The sequence below is a fragment of the Megalobrama amblycephala genome, linkage group LG23 (genome assembly GCF_018812025.1).
Source record: "Megalobrama amblycephala isolate DHTTF-2021 linkage group LG23, ASM1881202v1, whole genome shotgun sequence".
In the NCBI taxonomy this organism is placed as follows: domain Eukaryota; kingdom Metazoa; phylum Chordata; class Actinopteri; order Cypriniformes; family Xenocyprididae; genus Megalobrama; species Megalobrama amblycephala.
In genome coordinates this window covers 26243022-26254130 of record NC_063066.1, presented here as the reverse complement: position 1 = coordinate 26254130, position 11109 = coordinate 26243022, and the positions used below count along the sequence as shown (strand labels likewise).

The following is an 11109-nucleotide window of genomic DNA, read 5'->3' as shown; positions in this document are numbered from 1 at the left end:
CGCTATATAAATAAAGATGACTTGATTTGTATCGCACACTCAGGTGAACCAAAACGTGCTTTTTGTCTCTTAGGAATTCTTATGTGATCTTTGTGTAATCAACCCACTATGAAGCCTCTCAGAAGGCAAAGGCTGAAGAGTTCAGGGTAATTTAGCTCTAGGGGTGTTATAATCATGAACTCCTTATACAACCAAAGCAGGGAAACCAACTGAGAGAATAATCAAACAGTGGTCATATGATCCAGACTTACATTGTTTTTGTTGATCAGTTTGCAGACATTCACCCAAGGAGGCACAAGACTTAGAGTCAGTTGTGTAAGTGTCTTTGTGTGTACTTGTGTGTGTGTTTGAGGAAATACACATACCAGGAAGACCACTGGTGGGGCTCCAATGAGTGATATGGCGGTGGAGAGTTTGCGCATGTTGCCACCGCTGTAGCTTCCAGCCTTTTTGTCCACGTATTTCACGAGACCCAGCTTACGGATTCCCCACTCTGCCACCTACCAAAGGTACAACACATTAGTAAAACCAATAACGATTTTAAAAGTTCCTGTTAGGGTTCAAAACATTTCTTGGTTTTACATAGTCATTACCATAAATTGTCCCATTATTTTGTAATTCAGTTTTTATTCTAAATGGTGATTTATCATTACTATAATACAGTATTTTGCCCTCTTTTTCATGTTTTTGTGTATTGTATTTTTGATAATTGAAGACAGTATAAATACTCTTTTATGAATGACATATGGCCCGGACATGTGCGATTCACCCTAAAGGTCATATTCCATGAAATTATATCAAACATCGTAAATACTTAATAAAATATGAGTTAGTTTATAAGCTCTGCTCACCTCACAGACTTCCTTCTCAGGTACACCGCGCAGGATGGCGTAGAATTCCAAATGTTCCCGTCCTGTCAGCAGATCATTGATGGCATCAAACTGAGGGCAGTAGCCCATGTTTTGATGTACTTCATCAATTTCTCTGAGTATACTGAGACAAGAAAAAGCAGTGTCATCAAAAACAAGCAACCATGGAACTTTAAGATTAACCTATGAATTATATATGTATATATAAACTAATCTGTAATGAGAAAGTAGCGTCTGTTCTCATAACTGCATTTATTTGAATGTCTGTACCTTTTCCCAGCTAAGAATGCTTCTCCTTTGCTGACCACAGAGTCTCCGGTCAGCATTTTAAAAGTGCTAGTCTTTCCAGCTCCGTTGACACCAAGCAGACCAAAACACTGAAAGAAGAACAAAACAAATGTCAGTTTGTGGTCATACAGTTGCTGTGAAGAAGAGTGACTCATTCAGATGAGGTTGATCTTGAGACAACTGTCATGAATTACCTCTCCTGGAGGAATTCCCACACATAGACGATCGACAGCGGGCTTCTGTTTCCGTTTGTACACCTGGAAAAGAAAGAATGACAGATTGATGAGGGCACCATTTATTATACAAAATTTAAAATACTAAAATTTATGTCTGTGTTCGTCAGTTGAGGGTTTCTGCTAACCTTAGTGAGTTGTCGGAGTTCAAGAATATCTCCTTGTCCAGCTCCACTCATGATCCTCTGCCTCTCTCTGGCCACATCTTCATCTTCCTCTCCAATCGGACTCAACTTGGTACTTAAAGACCTACAGAAAATGGCCAATCCATCAATTTAGATCTAAAATGATCAACTATGTTCAACCATAATTTCTTAAGCAATTCATATGAATGCAATTTGTTTCTTTCTAAATATCGTGTTGTGATGGTGCTTACTTGGGTTCAAAGAAGAAACGGTACTGGATAAGGACTGTGATGATGAAGAATACCGCTCCTTCCACAGCCATAGCAAAAAGATTCTTGCCCACCATGTCCCACTCCAGTGGAGAACGGAAACGGTTCTCACCTAATGCAAGGAAAGAGCATTCAATATCTATAACAATTGCCCTTGCAGTAGTAAAGGTTAAAGGTGCAGTAAGCAATTTCTGAGAAACGCTGTTGAAAGTGGATTGGACCAAGCAGCACAGCCCACTTGTAGCCAATCAGCAGTAGGGGGTGTAAATGCGCTCATGATGGGGGAAGAGAGAGAGTGAGCTAAAGGGAGATTAGAAGAAAGACTGTAGAAAGAGAGATGGCTGAGAGACATTACAAAAGATAAAAGATCAGAGGAAAATCACAGAAAAAAGAAGGGTTATGATCAGGCAAGAGCTTTAGGACCTGCATTAATTTAAGAAAAGTTTTCCAGCACTGAAGAGACCAAAGAGTTAAGGCCTGAAAACAGACTCAGAGGTTTTGTTGTTTCTACTCTAGACATGAGTAAAATTGTTTTTTGCTGTGTTTCACAGAACCAAACTTTGCTGTTGTTGTAATGTTAGCTCTAGTAACAGGACAGTTTTGAGTGTCATTGTTTGTCTGGAGCCGGTGTGCTGCTGAAGGCTATCAACAAACTCTTGCTTGTATACCCTTACAAAAAAGAAGTATACTTTGTTCATTTTATCAAGTATACTTAAGTAAAGTTCAAGTATATTTTTTTAAGTATACTTTATGTAGTACGTATACTAATAACAATGCACTAGTAGTAAACTTGTAAGTGTATTATTTTAATACCGATTGGGACTAAATTGGCCCAATTGAAGTATACATTTAAGTGTACTATAAGTCTAACAGTAGTAAACTTTAAGTACACAACTAGTTCACTGCTACATTTCTCATTTGTACTGCATCTGTACTACAAGTAAACTTATAAGTATACTAGTAGTTTACTATTTTAATAGCAGTAGTACATTTTTAGTATATGAAAGTACACTTTGAAATATACTCAGTAAACTATTAGTTTAGTGCAAGTGTACTTGTAAGTTTTCTTTAAGTGAACATAACATTGTTTACTTTTTATATATTATTTTTGCACTTTAAGTATACTACTGTGTTCCTATTTAGGTATTATTTTTTATACTTTAAATACCTTTAACTGTACTTTAACTCTTTCCATTTTAAAAACATTTTATTCTAGCTTCATGAATCCTATATATATATATATATATATATATATATATATATATAATCAGCACTTAAATGTGGGTAAGTTTCATTAAAAGAAAAGGAAACATTTTAAACAAAAAGCTGATAAAATTGCATTTTTGTCAAAGACTATGTCCGGATGGGATTCAGAACGATCAAACACAGGTGGAGTAGATCGAGTCCATAAACACCCCCAAAGCATCATAGTTCTCATTCAGTAACGTTAGGCAGTTTTGATTTATATGCTATTTAATGTTTGATGATCGCCTTATTTTATATTTGCGTGAGTAATCTTCTATCGCTTGTTTCAGCCTCTTCTTCTCCTGCATTTTGATCCGGAGATTCTGTACTCTTACAGAAGATGCGTAGCAGCACCCCCTACCTTTATAGCCTGAAAATTCAGTCAATGGCGAGGAAAGAGTGAAGTAGATTTGAAGTAAATTCCTATGTACACTACCATTGGACTAGCCTACACAAAAATTCAGATACTCAGAATTAGGAATACATCTGTTTTCTTTATAAATCAATATTTTCAAACAATGTACTTTTATACTATACTTTTATAAATATACTTTTAAGTATATCTCGATCAAAAATATAGGCCAAATGTACTTAGACTTTTCTGTCAGTATAAATCAAGTATGCTTAAGTTCAATTTTAAATATATTTCTCAAAAGTGAATAAAGTATATTTCTGAGAAGTATATAAAAAGTAGACTGTAAGGGTAAGGGTATACTCTTGTGTACTGTATGTTCATTTTTTGCTCTTCCTTGTCTTCGTTTGTCAACTTTGCTTTATTTTTCCCAAAGCATTATTTTCCTTTGCTTAAGCTATGATAAAGAGACATCCACTCTTGCATTGTGTGTTTGTGCATTTTGGGGGCGGAGCAATGAAGGGAGGGGTGTCTTTGTTTGGGTTGATTTCAAATATCAACAGTTTTTCTCACTTACTGCACCTTTAATACAGAGGACATATGTCAAGTTTATGAGGTCAGACTATGAACTTCATTGATCTAATTCTCATAATCTGTGTCCAAAAATTTAAGTGGAGCAAGCTAATCTTACCAAATCTCTCTAGAGCGTCAGCCATTGCCTGATTCTTCACCATATCAATGAGACCTCGACCCAGGCAGAAGTGTGGGAAGATGAGCAAAACGTTCTTCAGGATGTCGTTAATGCCACCAATCTCCTGCAGCAGAGGAAGAGAGGCGTCAAAAATCATGATGAATGCTTGTGAATTATCTCTCAAAAATACAAATAGCAGGACTACATTAGGATGAAACCAAAAAAGTAATTTCTTACGTTATTTCCAAATAACTCCATGACAAAAGTGGACACGCTGCCATTGATCCCAATGAGGATGTTGACGCTAGTGAGAACCACATAAGCAGTGCTGGGGATTTTGAAGAGGAAAGAAGCTGGGTACATGAGAGGAGTGATGGACCATCTGAGGAGAGACAAGAATAATTATTTATCATCAGGGAAAATTCTGGGCTCTTTTGACATTGGAAAGTATAATGTATAATCCCATATGGGTGCCCAAAGACTGCAGAGTGGTCTGTCCATATCTATACAACAGAATATAGACAGATGAGGGTGGACTCTTGCACTAGAGAAAGCATACTGAGGCCTTATGTGGGACCCCTTGCGATATCTTGGGATCAGTCTATCTTAGATACATATTTATATTCATATATACAAAGGCAAGCAACATTATACTTTTTCTTATTTTTATTCTTTTCACATTTTCATCAGAATTTTCTCTATTTTGTATTATATTTAATACTAATTTTTTTTTTTGGAATGTAGTTTATAATTTTTCCTATTTTTATTGTATTTCTGTTTCACATTTTCTTCAAAAAACACTTTATAATTTTATTATATTTCTATTAGAAATGTAGTTCATAGTCTGTTTTTTTCTGTTTGTATTTATGGGAAATTGTCAGTATACCTACACAAGTCTAGCTGCATAAGAATGTCTTTATCTGTCTTACCCATATAAAAGCAGCAGAAGAGCAAGAACAGGCAAGTTGGTGGCGGAGACGTAGGCTTTTTGTTGGAAGCACACAAAAATCAGGATCACCAGAGTAGCAGGAACGACATAATTACACTATACCAGAAAACAGACAAAAATATGATTAGAGATTTTGGATCAGCAGCCAAGTAGCTGAGTGCATTAAGTGATATGAAAGCAAAACCAGACACTCACCATATCCCAGAGAAAGTTAGCCAACCAGTAAAGGTATGGCTGAACTCCGCTGATAAACTGCATATGCTTGGCCTTATTCACTCGTTCCTGAATGAGAAAGACAACAAAGCTGGCGGGAACGAAGGACATGGCGAAGATCACACAGATGGAAACCAGCACGTCCACTGAGGTAGTCATCCTGAAATGCCATAAATCAGAGTTGAGAGATTAGAAAATCATGATCGTCTATAAGAAATGTTTATTTAAATTTAATCAATGTTTCAGTGCTTACAGGGCAACTTGAGAAAGCTGTTCTTTGGTCAAATTGAGCGGATGGTTGAACGCAGTGATGCCAAACTGACGGGGGTCTTTGCCAGGTGGTAAGTTGGCACGCAAAATACCATTGTTCATTACATTGAGAAAGGCTCCAATACTGTGCCAGCCCTTGTTATTGAACCATATCTGAAAATAATGACGAAACACCAATAAAGATCACTCCAAGTAGACTTTAAATATAAAATAGTTGGTCTATAATGGGTTTAAAATAGCAGTTGTCACTCACCTTGACATTATTCTTAGTGTCCAGCCCATTGATGAAGGCAGACAGGCTTTTCAAGAAACGGTCGGGCGCTGATCCAGAGTCCTAAAAGAGTTGGATAAGAAGAAATAATTTACGCACTATTCCTGAGAACTGTTTAATTCATATTGTAAGAATCAGTTGTTTTATTTACCTTTCCCAGTTGGAAGATATCCCTGACTCGAGAGATGGCATCATCGATCTCCTCAGCAGGAGGAAGTACCTGAGTGCTTCTAGCACCCAGTGAAAATCCTCCATATCTGAATTCGTTCACCCAGATCTTGTTCTTTAAGCTTTGAAAGAAATCATCTGTTTATGCATTGAATGACAGAGTTGAACAATTTCAGTTCAAGTAGATACAAATCAGACTGTACCTTTTCCCAATGATTTGTGCATAGGTCTTCACTAGATAGTCTGAGATGTTTCGTCCTGTCAGGTTCTGGAGGGTCTCAGTTTCACTGATCTTAATCTGAGGAGGTGGCAGTCCACCAGCACCGGCAGGGCATTCTGGGAGCATCTTCTTTTTGCCATTACAGCTGCACTCACAAGCAGGCGATGGGTTGTGCATGGTCCAGTTTGTCGTTGTGAAAATGTCCATTACGCTTTCTGCCACTTCTGGTGTAGACCATTCCTCTTCGCCCATTGTACAGGGAGCCTCACTAAAACCATGGGAGAAGACAGGCTTACTTTTTTCCAAAATTCCAGAAAATATTAATAGTTGCAAAAAAATCTTTGGTTGTTTCATATGCTCTAAGTTACTTACGGAATTGGTTCTCCTTCCATGCATCGCGTTCCAAAGCCGGGATCATCTAATAAGGCGTTGAGTAATTTTTGTGTGCTTATATCATGTGGAGCATCATCACTATAACAAAGAATGGCTGTATTTAATCTAAATGGTTCCCTGCAAGTGTTTTAAATTTATGTTGAATAACACATGTTGTCCTTACGTACCTGATGAATGTGAATTGTTCTTCATACATCCAGGGGTTAAGAGCCAGGCTGGGATATTTCCCAAATGGTGGCACAATAAGACTGAATACCAGAGCAATGCACACAAACACAGCGGGAAGAACAATCTGCAAAGAGAATCATAGTGAGTTGAACTGACCTTTACTGACATGGGCTGCATTTTGCAAAAGCCTCATAGAAACCATTGACCCCAATAAGCTGTATGATCTACTTAGGCTCACAATATTTATTAGGAATCATAGAAACCATAATGGTATACCATACCAATAGTCTCTACGATCTACTTGGGCTTATTATGTTTTAGGGAGACATATAAACTACTAGCAGCAACTATGATATACTTAGGCTTGCAATGTTTAATTGTAAGGTTTAGTTTTTTTATTGACCATATTTCCCATTCCTACCTGTGCAAAGAAGCCTTTCCTTGAGCGGCGAGCATAAAGAAATCTCTTCCATAATAACGCCACAAACTGCTGCCTCTTTAAACTCCAGCCTTTCACCTGATATGATCCTTTTCCATCAGCCACGCTCAAATAGTCTGTCTCTTTGGATTCTGGTGATCAAATATATCAAAAGGAGTTGGCAACAGCACATTTAAACGCAAGAATATAAAGAAGACATTTGTTGGACTCTAATCTAATGATACAGTATTCACATTTTAGGGCTTTAAGGTTTACCTGGATCAACATCAGATTCATTGCACTCAAAGTCATCGTCATCGGTCAGGGGTTTGAGGCAGCTCTGGTGGTCACCGCCAAATGCATGTCGTCTATGTCTACGCACAGGCACAGTTCCATCTAACAAAATTATAAATACAAGATGAGATCTTAACTACATTTTTTCTTTCTATTGCTTATTCAGTTTACTAGAGAGGTAATAGTGAGCTACAAATTTACCTGAGATGATTTCTGTGTCAACTCCACTGTCCTCTGCCACTTTAAGGAAAATCTATAAAGAAAAGAAAAAAGAAAAATCATTAAGAACTTGCAAAATCACAGGTAAAGATTTTTTTGTTGACCGATAAAACCCAAGACAAGCTACACTGTACCTCTTCAAGTGTAGTATCTGAGACACCATAGCTCGAAATGCCAAGGTCAGCAAGCCGATCATCCAGATCATGGAAGAGCTCAACAAAAGCACCATCTTTGGCAGACTCATAAGGCAACACATATGTGATCTCATGACCGAGGTCTTCCACCATGCGGGCAGCAGGAACATGCTTCAGGATTAGACTGGAGATGAGGGCCACATCAACAGGAACAACAGGAGATTCAGGCCAAGTAGTTCCTGCAGAACATATTGAACACAGTGAAAACTTTAGTGAAGATTCAGTTAGTATATAATGTATAAAAAGTTACCCATATTTTCAAAGTTTGAGGTCAGGTGTTGTCTTACCAATCGCTGTGGCAGCTTCGCTCTCTTGGTCGCTACCAAGACCAGCATCTGAACTGCTCTCGGATGCATTGTCATCCTTGAAAACCAATGAAACATCAACGTTTAGCATATTAGCTTACCAACAAATCAATGTGTTCACTGATTTTTTGTTTTTGCAACCTGAAGTGTACTTACTTTCTTAATGAAAGACACTGTGCTGCTCGAGTTCCTGCAAGAACTGAGAGAAGGTTCATTGTTTTTCTTCACCAAGGTAAGATAGTATCCAGTTCCCAGTTGAGTCTTCAGAAACAGCGAGGAGCCCACACAACAAAGTTTTCCATGGGAGATGATGGCAATACGATCACCCAGAATGTCTGCTTCATCCATATGATGGGTGGAAAGAAGGATAGTCCGACCTAAAAAAATACCCACAGTCTTCTATAATTAATAAATGAGTTCTGGTTGTATTTTCTTTGTATATAAATACAAAATGGTCCAAATGCATAGGATGGTTACCGGCACGATACTTCAGGAGAAGGTCCCAGATGCCTCTACGAGCGTATGGATCCACACCAGCGGTAGGCTCATCCAGAATGACAACCTTTGACCCTCCAACAAAAGCAAGGGCTACAGAGAGTTTCCTCTGCATACCACCTGAGGAACACAAAAATGTAAGTTTGCAACAAATCATACAACCAACATATTAAAATTTCAAAGGTCATAATGCCACACACCTGACAACTGGCTGGTCCTGGATTTGCGTTTATGTGGAAGGCCAGTATCATTCAGGATCTGCTCCATCTCAGCCTTCACTTTCTCCTCAGACAGACCCTTCAGACGGGCATAGAACCAGATGTGCTCTTCTACGGTCAACCTGAAATACCCCAGAACAAAGAAAAAGTGGATTATCATCCACAGAACTGATCTATCCAACCTTGTAATTAACTTATATGCAGCATTTTTTAATTGTTTCTTGTAGGTCTGATAACGGCACTTACATGCTGAAGAGGACATTGTGTTGTGGACACACTCCAAGGCTCTGCCTGATAGAACTCAGCTCTGAGCGAATGTCTTTGCCCATGATGTAAGCAGTGCCAGAGGTAGGAGGGAAAAGGCCAGTTAAGATAGACCTAAAACATTGAAGGTAAAATTGGAGGGTTAGATATTTTAACCTAAAGGTAAAATAACCCTTTTCTATTTGAATATATTTTAAAATGTAATTTATTCCTGATTTGGTGCTCAAGAAACATTTATTATTTTCAGTATTGAAAACAGTTTGTGCTGCAGCTTAATATTTTTTGTGGAAACTGTGATACTTTTTTTCTGGATTCTTTCAAGAATAGCAAGTTCATTTTTTGAAATAAAAAAAGTGACATTATAAATATCTTTATGGTCACTTTTGATCAATTTAATGCATCCTTGCTGAATAAAAGTATTATTTTATTTTTTAAATGAATCTTACCGACCCCAAAATTTTGAACTGTAGTCTATTAATTTTTAATAGTAAGCTCCTTGTATACAATAATAAATAATAACAATATTTTATGCTAATTTCAAAATGTGAACTTACATGGTCGTGGTTTTTCCAGCTCCATTGTGACCTAGAAACGAGGTTATCTGCCCCTCATAGAAGCCAAGTGTCAACCCATCGACCGCTAGCTTTTTGCCGTGACTGTAGACCTTCACAAGATTGTCAATGTAAACTCCCAATTCAAGATGAGTGGGTTCCTCTTCAATGCAAACAGCTTTAAAAAACAACACAAAACACAATTAGTCCATTTTGTTACTCTTTTCAATGAAGAATATGTCTGAGCAAATCCACAGCTGCTTTACATGCTTGATATAAAAAAATAAAAGAAATGCATAAAATAGTCTGCCAATATTACAGATATTTTATAAATTTATTGGTATTGTTGATGACTGAGCTGATATTTGGATATTTAATTGTGCATATTTATTTCCCATATTTTTACATTTAGATGACCTTTGCCATCATCTAACACTCACTTTAAGTTAACACTATTAAATTTAATCTGTAGCAAATCTCAAAATTAATATCCATTTTTCATACTGTACATTGTAATGACATGATGCCTAAATTCACTTGTAGCATTTAAAACTGAACTCTATGTCTAGTATGTTTTTTTTTTTTTTTTTAGACAAAATCATTGATAACATGAAACTTCTTATCAGTTTATCATTTTTGTGATCAAAAGGGTTTCTTACCCCCCTTCTTTCGATGTATTGCAGTATTGTTTGTGCTGTTCTCTCCAAACCAGTAAGATTTAGTGAAGGGGAAGTACCACGGCCTGGGAATGCCATACTGCCCTGGGAACACGGTCTCAATGTACCAGGTCATGACCCCATACAGGAAGGCATCAAAGTACATGAGGATGAGGCAGGTGGTGAGGTTGTAGTTGTCCTCTTCCATGGGGCTGGAGAAGAGGTTATTCCATTGGATGCCCACACCCTGCTCCTCAAACAGTGCAAAATACTCACAGCCAAACCCAAATGCCACTGGAGACAGTAAGCTCTGTGAAGACAACCGAATTAAATGTAAGTAGTGTTCTGCTTTTTTCCCTACCTGAAGTCCACTTAAAATATTAATTAATTAAAGGTTTCTTGCACCAAAATAACATTTAATTAATTAGTTAAATTAATTAAAATGATTAATATTAGTAAAATTTTTCACATATTTTACTTTGTTGCAGCACCTTTCTTCCCAGTCTCAGCAATGCTCTGTTTATTTCCTGTCTCTATAAAGACCCTCCTTCTGAAGGATTGGTCAGCTGGACCAGTGTGTTGATTTGTTAACCACTTTGGCCCTGTTTACACCTGGTATAAAGATGCATTTTGGTCGATCGGATCACACGTAGACGAAGCAGACACATACCCGTATACACCTGGTGTTTTAACCCATCTCTTTTCACTTTCAACTACTTCTGTCCTGATTTAGATCTTTCGATCTAATGAACAAAATAAGCTTGCGCATAT

The 11109-nt window shown here is 37.5% G+C and overlaps 1 protein-coding gene across 1 annotated transcript in view; it reads right to left on the bottom strand.

The window, feature by feature from the left end:
- Positions 1-11109, bottom strand: part of abca1b (ATP-binding cassette, sub-family A (ABC1), member 1B) — a 44543-nt gene that overhangs the window by 6987 nt on the left and 26447 nt on the right. The window contains exons 17-43 of the mRNA XM_048177071.1: positions 10342-10648; positions 9686-9860; positions 9114-9245; positions 8850-8989; positions 8632-8769; positions 8311-8531; positions 8137-8212; positions 7790-8028; positions 7638-7689; positions 7419-7538; positions 7146-7294; positions 6724-6848; positions 6536-6634; positions 6147-6431; positions 5927-6065; positions 5758-5838; positions 5488-5657; positions 5217-5394; positions 5002-5117; positions 4310-4454; positions 4073-4196; positions 1767-1896; positions 1519-1639; positions 1352-1414; positions 1140-1246; positions 852-993; positions 366-500 (exon numbers count right to left, since the gene is read on the bottom strand). Coding sequence (XP_048033028.1) covers positions 366-500; positions 852-993; positions 1140-1246; positions 1352-1414; positions 1519-1639; positions 1767-1896; positions 4073-4196; positions 4310-4454; positions 5002-5117; positions 5217-5394; positions 5488-5657; positions 5758-5838; positions 5927-6065; positions 6147-6431; positions 6536-6634; positions 6724-6848; positions 7146-7294; positions 7419-7538; positions 7638-7689; positions 7790-8028; positions 8137-8212; positions 8311-8531; positions 8632-8769; positions 8850-8989; positions 9114-9245; positions 9686-9860; positions 10342-10648 — 3909 coding nt within the window. The remainder of the gene's footprint in view (positions 1-365; positions 501-851; positions 994-1139; positions 1247-1351; positions 1415-1518; positions 1640-1766; positions 1897-4072; positions 4197-4309; positions 4455-5001; positions 5118-5216; positions 5395-5487; positions 5658-5757; positions 5839-5926; positions 6066-6146; positions 6432-6535; positions 6635-6723; positions 6849-7145; positions 7295-7418; positions 7539-7637; positions 7690-7789; positions 8029-8136; positions 8213-8310; positions 8532-8631; positions 8770-8849; positions 8990-9113; positions 9246-9685; positions 9861-10341; positions 10649-11109) is intronic.